Consider the following 23682-nt stretch of genomic DNA (forward strand, 5'->3'; position numbering starts at 1 on the left):
AAATACTACTGAAATTAACACGTGGTGTCTCATTAATGATGGCTGCCATGTTGGTGAAAGAGTGTTGTCACTGAACCCAAGAATCTGCTGTCAGGTTGCCAGGGAAATAAGACTGTTTTTCAGAAACTCAGTTTCCTCCCAAAATTTCAGGACAGGGTGTAATGTAGACGGAGGCTGACCCCCGAGGTTCATTAGCTAATGGTTGATACTGCCCATTTACCAGCAGAGGGAGCGCAGGGGAAGGTTTTAGGATTTTTGAGGCCAAATGCAAATGCTAAAGCAAACACCGTAGGAATGGGCATCCCTTTCTGGTTTCCTTTAGGGACACAAAGAAGGTATGATTTAGAGGGCCCTGGGCAAACTTCAGACAGATTCTGATGTGGGCGGCCTGAGGTTTAAACCAAACCTCCAGAGACCCCCAGTTAAAGATCTGTGTCACTCTTTTGTCTACAAAAAAATCCCTGACTGTTGTTTCAGAGATTTCTTTAGGGCATCCTCTGCTCTCAAATCCCCAGTGATTCTTCAAACCCAAGAAGCCACAGCAGATCTTTCTTTTCCCCTATGGTCTGAGCACAGCTTTGGAATTCCATCAAGAGGCTTAAAATGTAGTGATTCGGCAGTTTTCTTTGCGGGTGGGGTTCGTGGAAAACATTCACATTCGACCCAGATATTTTTCCTGACTCACCTGCGACGAAAATGCCACTGAATACAAAACAGAACAGAACTGTATTTGGCCAGTTAAATCAACCGCCATGCTTATAGTCTTGCAATGTAGCTTAGTAATTTTGTTTGTTTGTTTCTTTTTCTTTCCTTTCTTTCTCCCCCTCTTTTACATCAGGCAGATAATGTGCCAGTGTCATTGTAACCAGGTTTAGGGGAAGGTACAGCTTACACCTGACCAGGAAAACCCAATCGGTGGCCAGGCGCGGTGGCTCATGCCTGTAATCCCAGAACTTTGGGAGGCCAAGGCGGGCAGATCACTTGAGGTCAGGAGTTCAAGAACAGCCTGGCCAACATGATGAAACCCCATCTCTACAAAAAATACAAAAAGTAGCCAGGCGTGGTGGTGCCCGCCTGTAGTCCCAGCTCTTCAGGAGGTTGAGGCAAGAGAATCTCTTGAACCCGGGAGGCGGAGGTTGCAATGAGCCGAGATCGTGCCACTGCACTCCAGCCGTGGCAACAGAGTGAAACTCTGTCTCAAAAAAAAATAAAAATAAATGTTAAAAAATCACATGATTAGGCAAGTTTTGTATATTGAACTTAACCAGAAATAACCTTGCTAGTGACAGACATCTGAAAGTAATTTTTTTAAAAAAATCAGGCTTAGTAACGAGGAAAATAATGTTCAGAGCCAAACTTACCACGGGTCCTGAAACAATTTCTCCCGTTGTTTAGTTTGAAATAACTGGCTGCTGCTCCCAGCAGTGTCACCACCACCACAGATACGATGGGAGATACGATTTTTGCTACCATATTGCCTGCAGGAGTGGAGAAAAAGCAAAGCGCGTCTGAGAAAAACACGGCTGCAGGAAAACTGCTGAAATATTAGGTTGGTCCAAAAGTTATTGCTGTTTTTGCCATTGAAAGTAATGACAAAAACTGCAATAACTTTTGCACCTATCTAATAACTTCTCCATCACATCCCTTCCCATCCTTGTACTCACAGAAAAAAAAAAGAGAAAGTTAATTAAAAAACGAAAACGAAAAAAAAAAAAACACCTTAGGAAGTAATTCTGTTTTCACAAAGAGCCAAGCTTGGCAACCACATTTTACCACTGGAGACATCCAAGGCCAGGATTTGCACAGACGAGGCCCTTGGCATTTTTGTTTGTTTGTTGAAGTCAATTCGTGTATGCCTTTTAATTAATTTTATTAATATTTTTTCTTATTATTTTTGAGATGGAATCTTGCTCTGTCACCCAGTCTGGAATACAGTGGTGTAATCTCGGCTCACTGCAACCTCCTCCTCCTGGCTTCAAGTGATTCTCCTGCCTCAGCCTCCAAAGTAGCTGGGACTACAGGCCATGCCATCACGCCCAGCTACTTTTTATATTTTTAGTAGAGACAGGGTTTCACCATGCTGGCCAGGCTGGTCTCGAACTCCTGACCTCAGGTGATCCACTTGCCTTGGCCTCCCAAAGTGTGTGGATTACAGAGGCGCGCCACCGCGCCTGGCCTGATTTATTTTTTTAGAGATGGGGTGTCACTATGTTGCCTAAGCTAGTCTTGAACTCCTGGGCTCAAGCGATCCTCCTGCCTCAGCCTCCTGAGTAGTTGGGATGACAGGCACATGTCAAAACTATTTTGTGCCTTTTTAGATGTAGAACGCTCACTCATGCAAAAATATTGTTCAACGAAAAATTGCCAGAGAGGCCTGCTTTCAAAGGCATGCTGGAACTCTAGACCCGAGCACACACTGCACAGATGCATCTTCAGTGCCTCGATGGCAAATTACCCCAGAGCTTTGGTACTCCTGCACAAAGAACAAGAAGAAGGAGCTTGATGTGGCAAAAATCAACACTTCCAAAGGGAAAAAGGAAGACATCACCATTTCCATTTGAAATAGCCACCCTTTCCAGGCATGCCTTTCTTCAGACTGGGTTGAACAGCTGGGCCAGTACGTGGCATAGCATAGGTGAGGGACACAAGGCTGCTCCATGAATGAGGCTGCCATGTTGGGGGGAAGAGTGTTGTCACTGAACGCATGAACCTGCTCCAGGGCTGATGCTGCCGCCCGCTGCACCCTGCCCCCTGGGAGAGACAGCTCTCTATTCCTCCCCTCCCTATGTGCACACACTCCACAGTACGATTTCACAGTGTTCCCCATCCAGAGGTGGAGCTGCATCTTCATTCTGAGAATCCAGGCTTAGCCAACAGAATGCCACACAAGTGAAGAGGTGGTGGCTGTAAGCCCAGGCACGCTTCTCTTCATGCTCTTGGTACCCTGCCTGGTCACCATGTGATGAAGCCTGGCCTGGCTTCCTGGAGGGATGTGACAGCCCACATGAAGCTGAGATGAGCCATTCCACCTAAGGCCCCAGATATATAAGAAGACGCAGGAAACATGGTCAAAGCGCTGGCCACACCTACAGCTGACTGCACACAAGAGAGGGAGTTCAGAAGAGACCAGGAGGACCACTAGAATGGTTTCAGCCCAAATTGCTGACTCACATAATCATGAACATAATACATGCTTGTTATTTCCAGCCACTAAGTTTTGGGGTCTTTTGTGACACAGCATAGCTGACTGATACATACCTTTTCCTCTCTCCCATCTCTTACAAATCAATCAAGTACAATCAATTGTTATTAAAAAGTGGTCATCCAAGCTGACTGCTTCTCTTTGCCTCCCTTGCCAAGGCTTTAATTCAGCCTGCCATCATTTCCAAGGGGTACTGAACTGGTCTGAAAGGGGGTCTCCCTGGGCCTTAGTGAGCCCCCTCAGGTCCATTCTTCACCCACACATCAACAGGGGCAGGCTCTTTCCCATGAAGGTTCTATGAAGTGCAGACTCCACCTCTGCTAACCTGGCGGTCTTTCCTGGTCACCACTGCATCCTTCCCTGGTTCCTGTTGCATTCCACACCCTGGCTACACAATTTCTGGTGTCCCCACGTGTGTATCTAGCTCTACCTAGTACACTATCTTCCCTGACACCTCACTCTTCTCCTGGGCACCTCTCACCCACATTTTGGGGGACTGGCTTGGATATTGTTCTCTCCAGGAAGCCCTACCTCCCTCACCTAACCCAGTCTAGGAGTATCCCTTCTGCCTTGCTACAGGATCCCATATATTCCAGCAAATTATTCATCAGATCTGACTGCAATTACTTGTTTATTTGCCTTGCCTTTTCCATCTCTGGACCTCACTTTACACCATAGAGGGAAAAAGGAGAATCAATAAATTTTTCTAAGGATGCCAACATACCCCAAAAATATTGATACTAGTACTCTGCATGTTCATTGAAAGGCAGAGGTCAGCTTCAATCACTTTCTCCTCCCCCATCATTGAAAACTCACAAGAGCCTTGGGGTTGAGCGCGTTTACTCTCAACTTAAACTCAAGCAGGCGTCAGCCCAAATCTCCAAGAGTATGACTCTTAGGGAATGGGGAACCTGTTCTCCCAGCAACACAGAACACAAAGTCAGCCTTCTGAGCTTCAAGTTCTCCCTCCTTTGACCTGAGATGGGATTGACAGTGCACTCTGATGGCTTCTTTGGGCAGAGTGTTCATAGCTTCCTTTCTTCTGTCCTTCTTGGGTTTCAAGTTAGTGCTGGTCAAAGAAAGGGGAGTAATGGCGGTACTGGGAGAAGTGCAATGGTCTCAGCACTCATTCACAGCCTTATTCTGAGAGCTAAGGGGCATCTTCTGCAGCGAAAACCAATGCTTGCCTCTCCTTTCTCTCAACTCTGATTGGTCCTGTGCTGAAGGTCAGATATTGTTGTTCAGAAGCTACTTTATATACAAAAAAAGTGTGAGTGCTCCATGAAAGTCGTGAGGTTGGGAAACAGAAGCCCAAACAGCTCCTCCCAGCACTGATTTAGGAGAGTGTGCTCTTATTAAAGGTTGGGACAAGGTGAGTCAATCAGTTACCTTCTGGATTGCCATACGTCGAATGGTGATCTCCACCTGTAAGCGGAAAAGGACGTTCGTGTTTATTCAGCAGAGCTTACGGAGTGCCTTCTATTGCTGGGCACTGTCGAGGATGCGACTGTGAACACAGCACACAGATCCCTGTTTTCAGGGAATTTACATTCTTGATGGGGGAGGGGGACAGCCAAGCAGCATAAGGAGCATAAGGAGGAGGAATGTGAATGTGTATGCCATGTCTAATGGTCATTAGCGGAATGGGGATAATACCAGGGAGCGGGAGATGCAGCCTTAATTTCGGCATTGGGGAGTCTACATATGTGCGCATGCAAAACACACACAGGCTGACAACTCCATGGAGACACATGCACACACACATGCCATTCATACACACGTGCCATTCATACACACGTGCCATTCATACACACTGACATGCACAAATGTGTGTGCACATGCATACACACATGCAGCATGCAACAAACGTGCAACACACAGGCAGACAAGCACGCATACACATGTGCATGCACACACGCATTTACACACATGTGCAACACGTAAATACAAACGCAACACAAAGCACACGTGCACATCCTACACATCCCCACATACACACACAAGCACATACCACACATACAGGCAACAAAAGCACATATAAAGCACAATGCGCCTAAACATACACATGTACACATGTGTGCACATGTTAACACATGTATGCATAAACACGTGCATGTACACACAAATATGCACAAACACATTCATGTGTGTATGTGCATGCCTGTACACACGCATGTATATGCACAATCCACATGCACAGATACACATGATATATTCGTGCAGTATGCACATGCACCACACGAGCACACCCAGATGCACACTCCTGCATCTATCCACGTGCACACATGCACTTGCACACCCTAAATGTATGCATGTGAATGGATACACACGGGAAACATGCAATGCATATGCAACCCAAGCACAAACATGCACACATGCAAAATGCACAAGCACATGCCAACACATCTGTGCACATACACAAACATGCATGCGCTCAAACAATCCACATGTGTGCACACCGACACTTGCACATGTGCACATGAAATCCACATGCACTTATGAGCATGATTACAAAATCCACATGCACATGTGCACATGCATGCGCACACAATACACACAAGCATACCTGTGTGTGAACACATGCATACACACACATGTGCACACACATGCACCCAGTACCACCTGTAAGTGGGCCAGAGTTCCTTTCAAGAAATTAAGTCCTCAGGGCATGCACGACATCTCCCCCCAGCATGGATGACCAAGGAAAATGCAAATTAGAGACCCGAATCGCCAGTTAGTTGTTGTGCATTGGATAAAAGCATCAGCTTCCCATCAGTACAGACAGTGTGTTAGTTATTTGCAAATGGACAGCTTTGCCTCACATATTCTGTAAGACATAATTCCTTTACCATAAGTATTTCCATAACGAGAGTTGGGTCTATAGCCCCGTCTTCCTGAAGGGTAGAAAAGAGACCATGAAATACTAGATATTGCTCAGGAAATCTACATGCTCTCACAGAAGCAAGCAGGTCAGCAAACCTGAAGCAAGATGCTCTTAAAGGCTGCAGAGATTCCAGTGGCTCTCCCAAGGCCAGGGAAGGTGCACAGGTGTCGTCTGGCCCTGTTTACTGTTTACACTGGTGGCTGAAGGTGCATTAGATGTACATCCCTGAGGGTCTCGAGGCCTGACATAGATGGGCAAATGTGTTTCCTTGGGCGTAAAAAAAAATGCCAGCAAATGTTGGTTAAAAAAAAGAGAATAGGAAGAAAATGCAGGCCACAAATAGTAATCATAACCCATTTAAAAAAAAATTCCTCCAGGTTGGGTGTGGTGGCGCACACCTGTAATCCTACCACTTTGGGAGGCCAAGGCGGTAAGACCACGTGAGCTCAGTTGGAGCCTGAGAAACACAGTGAGACTCCATTTCTACTGAAAAAAAAAAAAAATTAGCCAGGTGTGGTGATGTGCACCTGTAGTCTCAGCTACTTGGGAGACTGAGGCAAAAGAATGCTTGAGCCCAGGAGGTGGAGGCTGCAATGAGCTATAATCACGTCCCTGCACTCCAGGCTGGGCTACAGAGTGAGACTTTGTCTCAGAAAAACAACAACAAAAAAGTTTTTCTACATTTTTCTAACGTGTTAAGAGAAATTTTTAAAAATACAGATTTGAGATTTTTAAACTAATGCTTTGTGCTGATTTTGAAGTGAAATGACTTATGTGGATAATGGCTTCTATGGGCTGAACTATATTCCCGTCCAAATTTACAGGTCACAGTACTAATCCCGAGGGCATCAGACTGTGGCTGTATTTGAACACAAAGTCTTTAGAGAGGTGATTAAAATAAAACGAGATCACTAGGGTGGGCTCTAATCCAATAGGACTACAGACCTTGTAAGAAGAGATGGGGACAGAGACACACACAGAGGGATGACCCGGTGAGGACACAAGGAGAAGATGGTGTCTACAAGCCAAGGAGAGAGGCCTCAGGAGGAACCAGCCCTGCCCACACCTTGATCTTGGGCCTCCGGCCTCCAGGACTGCAGGAGAATCGATGTCTGTTGTTTCTAAGCCACCCACTCTATAGTATTCTGTGATAGCAGCCTGAAATGGACTAAGACATCTCATAAGAAGAGGAGACTGGAACACAGACACACACTGAGGGACGACCCGGTGAGGACACAGGGAGATGATGATGTCGACAAGCCCAGGAGAGAGGCCTCAGGAGGAACCAGCCCTGCTCACACCTTGATCTCAGACTTCCAGTCTCCAGGACTGTGGGAGAAGAAATCCCTTTTGCTTCAGCCCTCCTGACTGTAGGAATTTACTATGGCAGCCTCAGCAGACGAAAACACTGGGTGTTAGAGAAACTTGTCCACTAGTATTTAAAAACCACAAGTGCAACATTTTCTCCCCACTCTCCGCAGGGAGGCCAGACTTTGGGCTTCCCTCCGCGGCCGGCCAAGGTCAAGCCCCACCCTCAGTGCTCTGCATGAAGTTAGAACAGGCCTAACACTCTTTGCCTCCTTCAGGGATGCAGGGAGAAGCCGTGTAACTCATCCCATGGCGGCGGCTTGCATCCCAGCCAGCAGCTCCATGCTACTGTTAATCCGAGCACTGATCACAGCCTCGCTCTGCTGGGGCTGGAGAGCAGGGGTCCAGGCAGGAAGGGAAGCAGAGGCATCCTCGAAAACAAGCGTCATGCTCCCAAAACTGGGCTGTGCCTCATGCACGCTTGATGCGCTTGGCCCAGCTGGCCCTGCCAAGGACCACAGGGCTATCTGCTATTTTCCGGCAGTTTTGCCCCAGGGATACAGCAGCACCCTGACCAGTAAGCTTTGATCCATTCGGGAGCCAGATAATGGTCCCCAAAAAATGGCACAGTGCAGACCTACTGAAACTAACTTCACAGGAAAACGGGAAACGATCAGGGCTCTCTGGAGAGCCACTTGCTGAATCATTTCTTTCTAACTGATGAGTATGCCAGAGAGAAAAAGAAATGCCCTGAGCAGCTCTGTCTCTGTAGAGGGGATTTTTAGAGAATCGTGCATGGGGTGAAAAGGCTCATTCATAGGCTGTAGGGGTGTGGGGATAGCTCACTTTACATAACACACTCCAAGGTGCGCCGGGTATGGTGGTGCAGGCCTGTAATCCCAGCACTTAGGGAGGCCAAGGTAGGAGGATCGCTTGAGCCCAGTTCAAGACCAGCCTGGGCAACATGGTGAAACCGTCTTTGCAAAAATTGTACCTGAGGAAATGACGACAGTGAAAGAGGCCAGACCCAACTGATTCCATCTTGCTTCTAACCCTTAAGCTGTCCTTGTTCATTCCCGGGCATAGGCCGAACTAACTTTGGGAAGGAATTCAGTTCATGGTTTGACTCTGAAACAAAACTGATCATAGCCTTTCCCTGAAAACACCTCCTTCTTGCCTGGGGACCAGTCGGCCTTTGTAGGACTAACAAATTAGCTACAAGATTAGAAATTATGGTTTAGGGCAGGGTGCGGTGGCTCACACCTATAATCCCAGCACTTTAGGAGGCCCAGGAGGGTGGATCGCCTGAGATCAGGAGTTCAAGACCAGCCTGAACAATATGGTGAAACCCCGTCTCTAGTGAAAATACAAAAATTAGCCGGGCATGGTGGCGTGGGCCTGTAGTCCCAGCTACTGGAGAGGCTGAGGCAGGAGAATTGCTTGAACCAGGAAGACGGAGGATGCAGTGCGCCGAGATCACGCCACTGCACTCAAGCCTGGGCAACAGAGCAACACTCTGTCTCGAAAAAAAGAAAAGAAAAGAAAAGAAAAATTATGGTTTAGGGGTCGTGCAGCGTCTGGCTGAAGAGTCTGAACCTCTGCAAATTGCTCCTGAGGGTAACATCACTATTGTAAAACGTAAGCCCAGTGTTTGAGATATTTTGCAGACCCTGAACTGGATGGATGAGCTGACACCACCCAGACTGGTAATCTGGCTCAACCAGGTCTGCCATCCACCCAGGAACAGAAAACAGCAAGAAAACCTCACTTCAACCCCCTATGGCTCCATCTCCAACCTGACCAATCAGCCCTCCCCGCTTCCCAAGCCCCTACCTGCCAACTTATCTTTAAAAACTCGCCCCTGAATGCCTGGGGAGACTGATTTGAGTACTAATAAAACTCTGGTCTCTGGCACAGCTGGCTCTGCATGAATTACTCTTTCTCCATTGCAATTCCTCTGTCTTGATAAATCAGCTCTGTCTAGGCAGGGGGCAAGGTAAACCCACTGGGCAGTTACAACAGTGAGACCCTATCTCTAAAAAAAGTTCTTTCAATTTAGCTGGGTATGATGGTGTGTGCCTGCAGCCCCAGCTCCTCGGGAGGCTGAGGTGGGAGGATCTCTTGAGCCCAGGAGTTTGAGGCTGCAGTGAGCTATGACTGCACCCCTGCACTCCAGCCTGGGCAACAGAGTTGAGACTCTGTCTCTAAATAAATAAATAATAAAATAATAAAAAACTACTCCCAGTGGCTTTCTGTAAAAATATTAAATTTGGTCTTTGCCTCACATTTTCAGTAAAGTTGAAACCGCCTTTGCAAAAATTATAACAGTGAGAAAATTACGACAGTGAAAGAGATCTGACCTAACCGACTGCATGGTGCCTGCAGCCTTCAAACAGCCCTTGTTCAGACTCAGATAACCATAGGAGGAATTTACAGCTTAACATTCAAACAAAGATAACAGCCCTTTTCCGAAACAAACTCCCTTCTTCCCTGGGGATCAGACTGTCTTTGAAAGACTAACAAAGTAGTCACAAGATTAGAAATTATATTAATAGGTTAGGAGCCATGCAGCCGGAGGCCACAAGATTCCAAACCTCTTCAGGTGCTCCTAGGGATGGCATCACTATTGTAAAACCTAAGGTTGAAGTTGAGATATTTTTTAAACCCTGCATTGAGATGCACCAGCCGGCGCCACCCAGACTGGTGATGTGGCTCAGCCAGCTCTGCTGTCCCACACAGGAACAGAAGACAGCTAGAAGAACCCATGTCCATCCTCTGTCATTCCACCTCCAACCAACCACTCAGCACTCCCCACTGCCGGGTCTCCTGCCGGCCAAATTATACTTTAAAAATCCCAGTGTCCAAATTTTGGGAGAAGCTGATTTGAGTCATAAAACTCCAGTCTTGGCTAGGCGCAGTGGCTCATGCCCGTAACCCCAGCTCTTTGGGAGGCTGAGGTGGGAGAAGCACTTGAGGCCAGGAGTTGAAGACCAGCCTGGGCAACATAGTAAGACCCCATCTCTACAAAAAATTTTTAAAAATTAGCCAGGTGTGGTGGCACACACCTGTGGTCCTAGCTACACAGGAAGCTGAGGCAGGAGGATTGCTTGAGCCCAGGAGGTTGAGGCTGTAGTGAGCTATGATTTCACCACTGCAGTCTAGCCTGGGTAACAAAATGAAACCCTGTTTAAAGAAAAAAAAAGCAAAAACTGCAGTTGGTATAGGAGTTAAGAAGGAATTACTTAATTACTTAGGCACATAGCAAGGGTATGGGAGTCCTCAGTAAGGCTTTTCTTTTTTAATGAAAAGCAGCCCCAAATAATTTTCTAACAAAGAGCAGCCTGTAAAGTTGAGCTGCAGACATAGACAAGCCAGCTAGGAGCTTGCATGGGTGAATGCCGGCAGGAACTAGGGCCTAGACACGTTCAAGATGGCAGCTTCATCTTCCCTCCTCTTTGTCAGCCCCATGTACAATAAGAAGCAGACAAGATGGCACTGACCAACTGGAAAGCCTATTTGCATAATAAGATTAGGGTGGGGCCACCAGCCTTCCCCACACACTATGTAGAGGTCATACGTGATGGAACCAATCTGTGAGCCCTATGTAAATCAGACACCGCCTCCTCCAGCCTGCCTATAAAAGCTGCTGTGGTCTACAACCTCTCAACTTTTTCAGATGTTTCTCTCTCTCTCTCTCTCTCTCTCTCTCTCTCTCCCTCCCCCCCCCCCCCCCTCCCCCCCCTTTCTTCTATTACACTTTCAATTCCTTAACCCACCCACATGTGTCTGTGTCCTGAATTCTTTCTCAGCGTGCAACAACGAACCCCAGGGTATGTACCCCAGACAGCATAACCGTTTCACAGGCTCCCGTTCAGTCAGCTCTGTGTGAATTAAACTCTTTCTCTATTGCAATTCCCATCTTAATAAACCAGGTCTATCTAGGTAGTAGGTAAGGGGAACCCCTTAGGTAGTTACAGAAAGATGGTGGAAGGAACTCATAGTACGTTGAGTTGAAGGTGGTCAATTCTTTTGGTTTTTTTTTTTTTGAGACAAGGTCTCAATCCATGGCCCAGGCTGGAAGGCAGTAGTGCTATCATGGCTCACCACAGCCTCAAACTTCAACCTCCCAAGTAGCTGGGACCACAGGCACACACTTCCATGCCCAGCTAATTTTTGCATTTTTTTTGAGAGACAGGGTTTCACTATTTTGCCCAGGCTGGTCTTGAACTCCTGAACTCAAGTGATCCACCCACCTTGGCCTCCTAAAGTGCTGGGATTACAGGCGTGGGCCACCATGCCCAGCCAAAAGTGGACAGTTCTTGACCCCAGGTAATGAGCACCTTGTCATGAGCCCCCTCCCACCCTGAAGCTTGTCTGTGTCACAGGGAGTGAGTTCTGAGGATGAGCTACCTATAGGGCCACAGCTATTGCTCCTTTGAAGTGGACAGTCGAGCGTCATGCATTGCTTTCATTTTGTTGAACGGATCTGATGACAACACTCGCTTCAGAGGTAATGAAGATGACAGACATCAAAATATTTTACTCCAAAATATATCGCTTTGCCTTATTTTGAAATTGCCGGCCGGGCGCGGTGGCTCAAGCCTGTAATCCCAGCACTTTGGGAGGCCGAGGCGGGTGGATCACGAGGTCAGGAGATCGAGACTATCCTGGCTAACATGGTGAAACCCTGTCTCTACCAAAAATACAAAAAACTAGCCAGGCGTGGTGGCGGGCGCCTGTAGTCTCAGCTACTTGGGAGGCTGAGGCGGGAGAATGGCGTGAACCCGGGAGGCGGAGCTTGCAGTGAGCCGAGATCACGCCACTGCACTCCAGCCTGGGAGACACAGCGAGACTCTGTCTCAAAAAAAAAAAAAAAAAAAAAAAGAAATTGCTGCTCCAGGGCCAGCAGACTGAGGTGGGGAAATCGGCGTCTGTAGAGGATCTTTGCTGTTGCAGCCAGGCCCTCCCTTTCTAAGCTTTTCCTGGATGTAGGAGAGAGAAACTGAGACTCTGACACCTTTACAGGTCTGAAAAGAAACATTTACCATGGTTGTCTCTGAGTGCTGGTACCTGGGAACCTTTATCTGCATAACAAGGACCCCCTTGCAGCCAGGCCTTTTCCTGTCTGCCTCTCATCACCTGGCTTGCCACCTGTTAAACCTGCTTTACCAACATCACCTATTTTGGGCCATGCTCTGAGCCCACATTCTTCCTGCAAAGAACAGCAAATAGCAAACTCAAATAGCAAAGACGTGGAATCAACCTAGGTTCCCATCAATGGTAGACTGGATAAGGAAAATGTGGCCCACGTACATTGTGGAATATTACACAGCCATAAAAAGAACAAGATCATGTCCTTTGCAGCAACACGGATCGAGCTGGTGGCCATTCTCCTAAGCAAACTAATGCAGGAACAGAAAACCAAATACCATGTGTTCTCATTTACAAGCGGGAGCTAAACACACAGTATGCACTGTGAAAGGAAATTAAATTTTGTGATCCTGAATTCATTTAGTCAAAGGGAAAAGTCAAGCTGGGAATTGGGTCACATAAATCTGCCTCCCCATTTTGGTTCCTAAATAAAATGGCTACAAGATGAAAAGCTACACATCTCCCCCATATTTTGCCCACAAGGAAATTCCTAGTGAGCTGTGAAGATTTCACCATGACAATGCAAACTGATAGCTTATCTTTACAGGTGCAGTCACCCCCGCCCACCAGACACAAATCATATGTGATTGCTCCCCTGCCCCATTTTGTCCAGATTATCTTATGCAACATGCAGATTCCCTGCATTTTCCCTCTGCCCCATTTGTCTATGTCATCTTATGTAAAAAACACAGATGCACTGAGCCAGACAAAAGCATGAATAACTATTTTCCCTACCTCCCGCTTCCATGAAAATTATGTACTTCTCAATTTCCCACCCTTTCCCCTTTAAATTTGGAGCCTTCAAAATCATCTTCGAAGAAGGGCACAGACCAGTCTCCTGGGTGCGCGTCCTTAACCTTAACTTTGGCAAATAAATCTTTTAGACTCGTCTCGTCGTTTTTCTCGATTGACAACGTGGACACAAAGAAGGGAACACCAGACACCAGGGCCTACTTGAGGGCAGAGGATGGGAGGAGAGTGAGGATGGAAAAACTACCTATGCTTATTACCTGGGTGATGACATAATGTGTGCACCAAACCCCTGTGACAAACAATTTACCTATATAACAACCCTACACAAGGACCCCTGAACCTGACATCAAAGTTACAAAAGATGCTCTATAAGCTTTTGCATCCCATTGGTGGTTGAGTCTTGGTTCTGAAGGTTTGCGTGTATATCCACTCAATACATTTGTATGCTTTTTCTCCTATTGATTAACCTGCCTCGTGTCAGAGATTCAGAGAAAACTTAGGGAGCCAAGAGCCTTGGCTCTCACAAAGCCTAATGAGACCATATCTGAAAAAAAGAAAAAGAAAAAAAGTACTTCCCACCTTGCCAGAGCTCTTGGCACATATTAGTTTTAACCAATGGCTACTCAAGGCCAGGCGCGGTGGCTCACGTCTGTAATCCCAGCACTATGGGAGGCTGAAGAGGGCAGATCACCTGAGGTCAGGAGTTCAAGACCAGCCTGACCAAAATGGTGAAACTCCATCTCTACTACAGATACAAAAATTAGCCAGGCGCAGTGGCTTATGCCTGTAATCCCAGCACTTTGGGAGGCTGAGGCAGGAGAATCACTTGAACCCAGGAAGCCAAGGTTGCAGTGAGCAGAGATCATACCACTGCACTCCAGCCTGGGCAACAAGCAAAACTCTGTCTCAAAAAAAAAAGGAAAAGAAAAGAAAAAAAGAAAAGAAAAGATGGTTACTCAATTCATTGAAGGTGTGCAAAACTCTTAGCAAAGGGAAAATGTTAAAATGGAGACAATGGTTTAAAATCAGCCTCCAGAGTGTTTTGTTCTTGTTTTCTTTCTCAGGGATGACATTTTGCTTCAGTCCTCCTTTTCCAATCCGGAGAGGATCTGAGGGTTTCAAGGTCCCCTGATCTCCATGAGAAAAACTCAACCAAGCCAAGAGCCTGTTTATGGCTCCTGTAGAACACTGCTTTCATTCTGGGCATAATCACCGACCAAAAGAGTTATCTTTTTTTTTTTTTTTTTTTTTTTTTTTTTTTTTTTTGTGAGACAGGATATCAGTCTGTCACCCAAGCTGGAGTGCAGTGGCACAATCTTATCTCTCTCTGCTCACTGAAGTCTCGACCTCCTGGGCTCAAGTGATCCTCCTATCTCCGCCTCCTGAGTAGCTGGAACTTCAGGCACATGCCACCAGCCTGGCTACTGTATATATGTCCCCAGGCAGGGGCGCCGAGGTTTTTGCCATGTTGCTCGAGAGCTAGTCTCCAAGCTCTGGGCTCAAGCAATCCCCATCTCGGCCTCCCAAAGTGCTGGGATTGCAAGCATGGCCCACCGAGCCGACCATTGAAAGATGTTTTTCTATTCTGTTTGAAGTAAGTGAGCTGTGCCCCTAAAGAATTTCCAGTTTGTTGGATGCTGTCTCTCTCTAATTAGTTGTATAGTTCTTTGCTCTGTTTACTTTTACCTAAACAAAGGTGTGTGTGTGTGTGTACGTGTGGCTGCACCCACCCTCCTGGGGAACAGAAGCAGAACAGTCCAGCACAGACAGGTTCTCAGAAGACCAGGCACCGGCACACAGCACCCCACTCACCAAAGACTCCAGGTAGAAGGCCCAGGGCAGAATGCAACCGGGAGCCCTGGAAAGACGACCCCTCCCACCCTCCGCCCACCACCGCGTGCCCAGATGTGGGGGTACCATGTGTGTTGCCGGAGTTGTCATAACTGGAGTAGCCACCGCCGCCACCTCCTGTTAGACAGAGAAGGTAGAGTTGAGGGATGTTCAGGTGTCCTAGCGTGGCGTTTCCTGCAGGTGTTGGTCTGTCCAGCTCATTGGGAATGGCAACAAGTCGTGTGAACGTGTCACCGCCAAGAGAGCTCCAAAGAGTGACCAGTAGGGGAGAGTGAAGGGTGGCCCCACCAAAGCGTCCTCTTCCCCGTGGGAAAACTCATGCCAACACTGAGCTGTAGCTATAAAAACACTTTGCCATCACAGGACAAACATTTACCCCGGGGACTCCAAATTCACGCAGGCGCACCCGCTTCCTGCCGAGAAACTGATAAGAGACCAGCCACCCCTACTCCGGATTAGGAGGACCTTGCAGCAGATGGTCTCAATCACAAATATTCTTAGTTTCTCCTTTCAAAAATAACTAGTAATTTTAGTTTATTCCTGATTGTTATTGTAATAAATTCTAAGACAGTGCTCTTTATTTATTGCAAGTAAACACGGCAGAAAAGATGACTGGATGCAATCTGGTTGTCCGAAGGATGCAGATCCAGCTTTGCAAAATATGTGGGACAAGTCCTTTATGTCCTCTAAAATAAAATTGCAAAACTAAACAGACCAGAAACCTCACATGCTTGAAAATAAAGCCTCAAAGATCACACTCTTCAGCCCAATGTTGTATGCATCTCCATCTCCTATTGTCTGTACTTGTATTTCTATATGAAAGATTCTTGGTAGACATTCACCTCCAATTATAGAGAAAACTTCATATTAGAAGTGTTTATATATGTCTGTGTGTATAAAGATATATGTACATATACAAAGGTATATATACACACACCCCTAAATGTATATATACATATACATGAAGGGACCTATATACACATATATAAAACAGTATGCATATATATAAAGGTATACATGTATATATAACAGTATAGAAACATATGTAAGCTACATATGCATACATATATGGAAAGACATTTACAAATGTGTGTATATACAAAGAATGCATATATACACATAAAATATATACTTATATAAGATATTTATACCTATATAAAGGTTGTATATAGATATATAAATATATTTATGAAGATATTTATACACATAAAGACATATACATATGCATATATAAAAGTGTATGCATATAAATGTACACATACATATATAAAAGCATATATACATAAAGGTATATATGTATATATATAGATATATAAATAAAGGTATATAATTATATATGTATAAAAATATATATTTATATAACATAGACATAAAACATAAAAATGTATATAAAATGTTTATGTATGTAAAGATATATTAAAGACATATAAAGATACATTAAAAGATATACATATAGACCAGGTGCAGTGGCTCATGCCTGTAATCCCAGCACTTTGGGAGGCCGAGGCGGTTGAATCACGAGGTCAGGAGCTCAGGACCAGCCTAGCCAAAATGGTGAAACCTCGTCTCTACTAAAAATACAAAAGTTAGCCGGGTGTGCTAGCAGGCGCCTGTAATCCCAGCCATTCGGGAGGATGAGGCAGAGAGTCGCTTGAACCCAGGAGGCAGAGGTTGCAGTGAGCCGATATTGCACCACTACACTCCAGACTCCAGCCTGGGTGACAGAGCGAGACTCTGAGTCAAAAAAATATATATATATGTATATACATATATAAAGACATATACCTATATAAACATATATACACATGTATATATAAAGTGTGTGTGTATATATAACATATATAAAAGTATATACACATAAAGGTATATGTGTACATATATAAAGGCATTTATACACACATATAAAGAGATACACATATGTATATATAAAAGTGTATATATAAATATATACATACATAAATAAAAGCACATACACACAAAGGTATATATGTACATATATAAAGATATATATAAAGGCATATATGTAATCATATATGTAAAGATATATATTTATGTAACATACACATAAAATATAAAAATATATATAAAATGTATATGTATTTAAAGATATACATGAAGATACATTTTAAAAAGATATACATATAAATACATAAATATATATAAAAAGCATATATCTGCATATAAATATAAAGATATATATACACATATAAAACATGTACCTATGTAAAGATATATATAAGGATATATATAAAGTCAGGAATATACATATATAAAAGCATAGAAAGGTATCTACGTAGTGTATATATACAATAGCATGTATATACACACATGAAAAAACCCGTATACCTACATATGTAAATGTATTTGTATATATTTAAAAGTATACATACACACAAATATAAAGATATATAAAGCTTCATATACACACAAATGAAGATTGAGAAGCATGCAGCTATATAAAGGTGTGTCTGGACATATACAGCCACACTTACACTATACAAGTCTAAACAGAAATGACCACAGGTGTTTCAGTGGACCCTCCAGTTCTACCTGTTCATTTTGTTTCCATCCAGCCCACCAGCCTGGAGAGGTGGACAGATGCCCAGACCGCAAACCCCACTGATGCGGCCATGGGGCCTTCTCTGTCATCCCCTGCACCAGCCTATCGTCCACCCGTGACCAACTCTGCCCCAACCTCAGGCCTCTCATCCCCAATCTCAGGCCTCTCATCCCACCCTCTCTGCGCAAATACAATGTGTCGCGTCTGGAGAGGCTCGGCACCTACCTGCAGGCGGCCTGGGCCTGGGCGGGTAGCGTCCGTCATCACGGTCCACATCATTGAAGTAACCTGTGGGGCAGAGCACATGGCATTGCTAACGCGACCTCTCTAAAGGTCCCCTTCACACCAGGTCCGCGTTGGGGGCACTGGGACAGGTTTTGGAGAAGAGCGTTCCGATGCCAACTGGTTCTTTCCAGGACGCCCACAGGCACCAGGAATTAAATTACCTTGTGGGCTGGCCGCCTGGCCTGCAAGGAGGCGTGTGCAGGGCCCAGAACGTTTGCAGTGTGGTCTCCTATTGCAGGTGTTTGCCCACCTTCCGCTCAAAGCCCTCCCAGGGCCAATCTTGAGCTGGGGTGAAGCTCCGGCTGTGGTGTCTGCCTGCTGCCTGGATCCCTCTCTGTCTCTCAGGGTGCCCCATCTCCAAATCCCCTGCCCTTCCCTCCTTCCCTGGACGTTCTCCGCTGCCCCTGCCTCTGGGACCTCTGCGCGCCCCTTTCCCTCTGCTCCCTCCTGGCCGTCCTTCCTGGATGAGCCAACGTCGCCTCTCACCATGTCCTCGTCCAGCTCTCCTTCTGCCCCGCCTCCCACCTAGGCCCGTCCCCTGCTCAGAATCCTCCAACATCATCTCATATCCTGCCCCTCCCTAGTCCTTAAGCAAGCCTGGAAGGAGACTCTGGGCTTTTCCTTCTCTGCTGACGGCTCCTCTCGTCCCATCAACCAGGCACCTCCCCCAGGCTTCTCCATCACCATAGGCACGCTCCTAACCCCACCCCTCACGTTGGCAGTGGCCGATTTCCCAGGCAGAATTCCAGTTCCTCAGGTCCCCACAATCCACTCTCCTTTTCTCTTTCAAGTTTCTGCTCAACTATCTTGTCTGAAACCAGCACCATCCCCCGTCTCTCTCTCGGCTCCCCAGGGCACAGCCACTACCCACCCCAATAGATTTGTTTCATCCATTCGTTCCTGCTCCTTATTGCCCTGACACATGAGATCTACCTGCTTCCTCCCAAAAAACAGAGGCACCTGCAAGACGGAGAAGATCCCAGAGCCCTGAGAATCCACCCTGAGAGAGCTTTCTCAATAACCCAAGGCTGCTTTGCAAGCCTCATTGCCTAAGACGTCCTTTGCTACCCTGACAAAGTTCCCACTGCTGCGTTCACCTGCGCTTCTGCCCTCTGACAGTGTCTGTCATAGACTGAACTACTTCAGGCTCAAATGAGATCCAAGGAGACATTCCTCTTATGGTTTCTGGACCCCGAATTAAGCCTTGGACTCTGCCTTTCCTCTCCAAGATTGGTCAATAGATAAGTAATTAGGTCTTTGGTCTTGGTCTATAAGAAATCCTTGCTAACGTGCACTATTGTCACTCTGCGGGTGGGAAACATGCTGATTGGGTTTATTAAGCATGTGAAATGCAAGCTGGGTGCAACCCAGCACTTTGGGAGGTGGAGGCAGGAGGACTGCTTGAGGCCAGGAGTTGGAGACCAGCCTGGGCAACATAGTGAGACCCCCCATCTCTACAAAAAATACAGAAAGTTATCTGGGCGTGGTGGTGTGCGCCTGTAGTCCCATCTGCCAGGAGGATCACTTGAGTCCAGGAATTGGAGGCTGCAGTGAGCTGTGATCACACCACTGCATTCCAGCCTGAGTGACACGGAGAGACCCTGTTTCAAAAAAGAAAAAAAGTATAAAATACAAAAGGCAGAGTGGTTGTTCTGCTTTGCTGTAGCATGGACCGTTCCCTCAGCACAGACGCTCCAGAAATGTGGGACTGCCGGTAAGTGAGTGCCCTAATCTGATCCTGCAGTCGCATAGGTCTGTGAAGCTGAAGTCCAGTCGCATGCACAGAGGCTCTGGGGAGTTCAGGAGACACTGCACCTGACTTAAAAGGCTGTTTCCTAGGCTGGGCTCAGTGGCTCACATCTGTAATCCCAGCACTTTGAGAGGTCAAGGCAGGAGGGTCACTTAAGGCCAGGAGTTTGTGACCAGCCTGGGCAACAGAGGGAAACCCTGTCCCTACACACACAAAAAAAAGAAAAGAAAAGAAAAGAAAAGAAAAAGAAAAAATTAGCCAGGTGGGGTGCTGTGTGCCTGTAGTCCCAGCTGTTCAGGAGGCTGAAGTCAGAGGATTGCTTGAGCCCAGGAGGTGGAGGCTGCAGTGAGCCGTGATCCCGACACTGCATTTCAGCCTGGGCAACCAAGCAAGTCCCTGTCTCAAAAAATAATAAAAAAGGGATGTTTCCTAAAACAGCTTTTTTATTTTTACTGTTTTTGAGATGGAGTCTCGTTCTGTCACCCAGGCTGAAGTGCAATGGCATGGTCCCGGCTCACTGCAACTCCAACTGAACTCCGTCTCCTGGGTTCAAGTGACTCTCCTGCCTCGAGCTCCCAAGGAGTTGTGGTTACAGGTTCCCGCCACCACTCCTGGCTCATTTTTGTATTTTAATGGAGATGGGGTTTCACCATGTTGGCCAGGCTGGTTTTGAACTCCTGACCTCAAGTAGTCTTCCCACTTCGGCCTCCCAAAGTGCTGGGATTACCCGAATGAGCCACCACGCCTGGTCTCTAAAGCAGCTTTGAACAGGGAACCTCTGACATAAAGATCCTTTATTCATGTCTTGGTGGACGAATGCTATGAATCACAAGACCAGAGCCTTTTGAGGAGGAAGAGCTATTGTAGAGCTTTCCAGGAAATGGAGTTGAAGCTCTACACCCTGATGAAGGGATGTAGAGGTAAGTCTTTCATTCATGAATCCAGCTGTTTGCCTGTTGGGACTCAAGCATTAATGACTTAACTGACCTTCATCCAGGACTCATTGTGTGCCAGGCATAACTTTCCAGACTGGGGAATGCAGCAGTGAATGAAAGGCAAAAATCCATGCCCATGTAGAGTTCTCATTCGAATTCAAAGGAATCAACTAAACACAATTGCATGGCGTTGCATGTAAGAACATATCAAGTAGTATGGAGTACAGGAATGCAGAGGAAGCAACCACCTCCTGGGGGAATACAGTCTAGGATAAAATGCTGTGGTTTTGGAGACTTGCAGGAGGTGAGTGAGTGGGCAAAAGTGTGTTCGTTTTTCTAGGGAAGAAACACAATTCTTCAGTTGCAAGACCCAAGGGAAATGGCACTGGGACATACCCAAAGCTTGTTTCCTTGGATTTCATGAAGAGTGCCTTGAACCCTAGGAATATGACAACATCCAAGCAACGTCCTGAAACAATCAGAATCAGGGGAACTCCCAATGGTTAAAGCAGGTAGAGAGAAGATGACACCCAGTGTATCTTAGCTTCCCTGATCTGCACACATTTGCCCCAACAATGGAATCTCTGAGACTCTTCCAACTTTACAGACCAACATGTCCTTCCTGAGTATCTCACGTTCACGAGACACAATTGCCAAGGTGGAGATGGGAAGCGCTGTAGGAACACAGGCAAAGTGGCCACAGATAACTCTTGCAGAGGGAAGAATAAGTGAGTAGAACACAGACCAACAACAACAAAAAAAAATTGCTTTCCTCCATCATAACTTGAAACGTCTTAGTGTGCATGGTTTTTTCAGTCAATGTCATCAAAAAAATCTAAATTTATTTACTATCAACTAAATGTAATCCCCAGGTGCTGGTGGATATAGAAGAACTGAACTCCTCTCAAAACAATGTCTGTGCATTTCAAAAGCGACTGGTCTTTCACCATGGACATGAGAATTTTTAAGTCATTAAATAATACTTGTATCCAACCACCCCCCCCTTTTTTTTGAGACAGAGTCTCACTCTATCACCTAGGCTGTAGTGCATTGGCACAATCTTGGCTCACAGCAACCTCTGCCTCCTGGGTTAAAGCAATTCTCCTGCCTCAGCCTCCCCAGTGGCTGGAATTACAGGCACGCATCACTCTGCCCAGATAATTTTGTATTTTTAGTAGAAACGGGTTCACCATGTTGGCCGCTGGTCTCAAACTCCTGACCTCAGGTGATCTGCCTGAGGAGACCTCGGCCTCCCAAAGTGCTGAGATTACAGGTGTGAAGCACTTCTTTTTTTTTTTTTTTTTTTTCCTTTTGAGACGGAGTCTCACTGTGTCTCCACAGTGACACTGGGAGACACAAGTGTCTTGTGTCTTGCGGGTTCAAGCAATTCCCCTGCTTCATCCTCCTGAGTAGCTGGGATTACAGGCATGTGCCACCACGCCCGGTTAATTTTTGTATTTTTAGTAGAGACAGGGTTTCATCATATTGCTCAGGCTGGTATCAAACTCCTGACCTCAAGTGATCTGCCCACCTCGGCTTCCCAAAGTGCTGGGATTACAGGCATGAGCCACTGTGCCTGGCCCCAGACACTTCTAAAGTGGATTTTAATACTGATTACCAGGCCGGGCCACAATAGCTGGTGCCTGTAATCCCAGCATTTTGAGAGGCTGAGGCAGAGGATTGCTTGAGGCCAGGAGTTCAAGAATAGCCTGAACAACACAGCAAGATCCTGTCTCTGCAAAAAATTTGAAAAATAGCCACACATGGTGGTGCACATCTGTTGTCCTAGCTACTTAAAAGTCTGAGGGAGGAAGACCACTTGAGCCCAGGAGTTCGAGGCTGTGATTACATCACTTCACTCTGGCCAGGGCAACAGAGCGAGACACTGTCTCCAAAATAAATAATAAAATAAAATAGTAAAATTAAGTAAAATAACATAGAATCAAATAAAATGGTAAAATAACATAGAATCAAACAAAATAATAAAATAAAAATAAATTTAAAAAATAAATTTAAAAATACTCATTACCTCCGCTGTTGCCAGGATTGCCAGGCTGGGGTTGAGGATGTGGCTTTGGCCTTGGGTAGATATCTGTTGAAAAACAACAGGATGATTTCAGAAAAATAATGACATCTTTCAGGTAGATACCATCTATAAATAAGAATGCCAAAATACAGAAAAGATGTAACTGCCCATTGCTTTTATGGAGCTTATTCATCATGTAGACAATATTCATAATACCACCTCAGAGCTTACAATTTAAAAAAAAAAAACTTTTATTTTTGTGCCCTAAACTTACACCACTGGTGCTTTCGCAAGAAGTCCAAGGCTCTCTGAAATGAACAGGGCAGAAAGTGTGTTGTTGACCTTTCCCTGTTTAGGGCTACTACAAATGCCAGCACCATTTACAGAAGTCAGTCACCAATATTAGGATAAAACATCTGACCTTTTGATAGTGTATTGTATTTCCATCTTGCTTGAGTTACACCCTTTCATTTGAATTTGTTTTGTTGTTGTTTTGAGACAGCGTCTTGGTCTGTTGCCCAGGCTGGAGTGCAGTGGTACAATCACAGCGCCCTGCAGCCTCGGCTTCCTGGGCTCAGACAATCCTCCCATCTCAGCTGCCCATGTAGCTCAGACGACAGGTTCACACCACCACAGTTGGCTAATTTTTAAAATTTGTGTAGAGACAGGGGCTTGCTATGTTGCCCAGGTTGGTCTCAAGCTCCTGGCCTCAAGCAATCGTCCTGTCTTGCCTTCCCAAAGAGTTGGAATCATCATAGGCATGAGCCACACTGAGCCTGGCTACATTTGAATTTCTTAAAACTTTTTGCAGTGACTTTTGCATGTTCCTGAAGTTTACCATGAGTTTTCTGCCCTAGGACCTTTTTTTTTTTTTTTTTAAGACGAAGTTTCACTCTTATCGCCCAGACTGGAGTGCACTGGCACGATCTCAGCTTACTGCAACCTCTGCCTCCTGGGTTCAAATGATTCTCCTGCCT

General features: G+C 45.9%; 1 protein-coding gene across 6 annotated transcripts in view; it reads right to left on the minus strand.

Annotated features, from left to right (window-relative positions):
* LOC101027033 (Xg glycoprotein (Xg blood group)) overlaps positions 1-23682 on the minus strand; it is a 35309-nt gene that overhangs the window by 3655 nt on the left and 7972 nt on the right. The window contains exons 2-7 of one of the 6 annotated variants that reach the window (XM_031661114.1): positions 22709-22771; positions 17935-17997; positions 15216-15266; positions 6052-6096; positions 4592-4627; positions 1362-1478 (exon numbers count right to left, since the gene is read on the minus strand). In XM_031661114.1, the coding sequence (XP_031516974.1) occupies positions 1467-1478; positions 4592-4627; positions 6052-6096; positions 15216-15266; positions 17935-17997; positions 22709-22771 (270 nt within the window). In that variant the 3' untranslated portion in view covers positions 1362-1466. Of the gene's footprint in view, positions 1-1361; positions 1479-4591; positions 4628-6051; positions 6097-15215; positions 15267-17934; positions 17998-22705; positions 22772-23682 lie in introns of all 6 variants that reach the window. The other 5 variants (XM_031661113.1, XM_031661115.1, XM_031661116.1 and 2 more) reach the window with 5 other exon arrangements.

This window comes from Papio anubis, chromosome Y (genome assembly GCF_008728515.1).
Source record: "Papio anubis isolate 15944 chromosome Y, Panubis1.0, whole genome shotgun sequence".
NCBI lineage: Eukaryota > Metazoa > Chordata > Mammalia > Primates > Cercopithecidae > Papio > Papio anubis.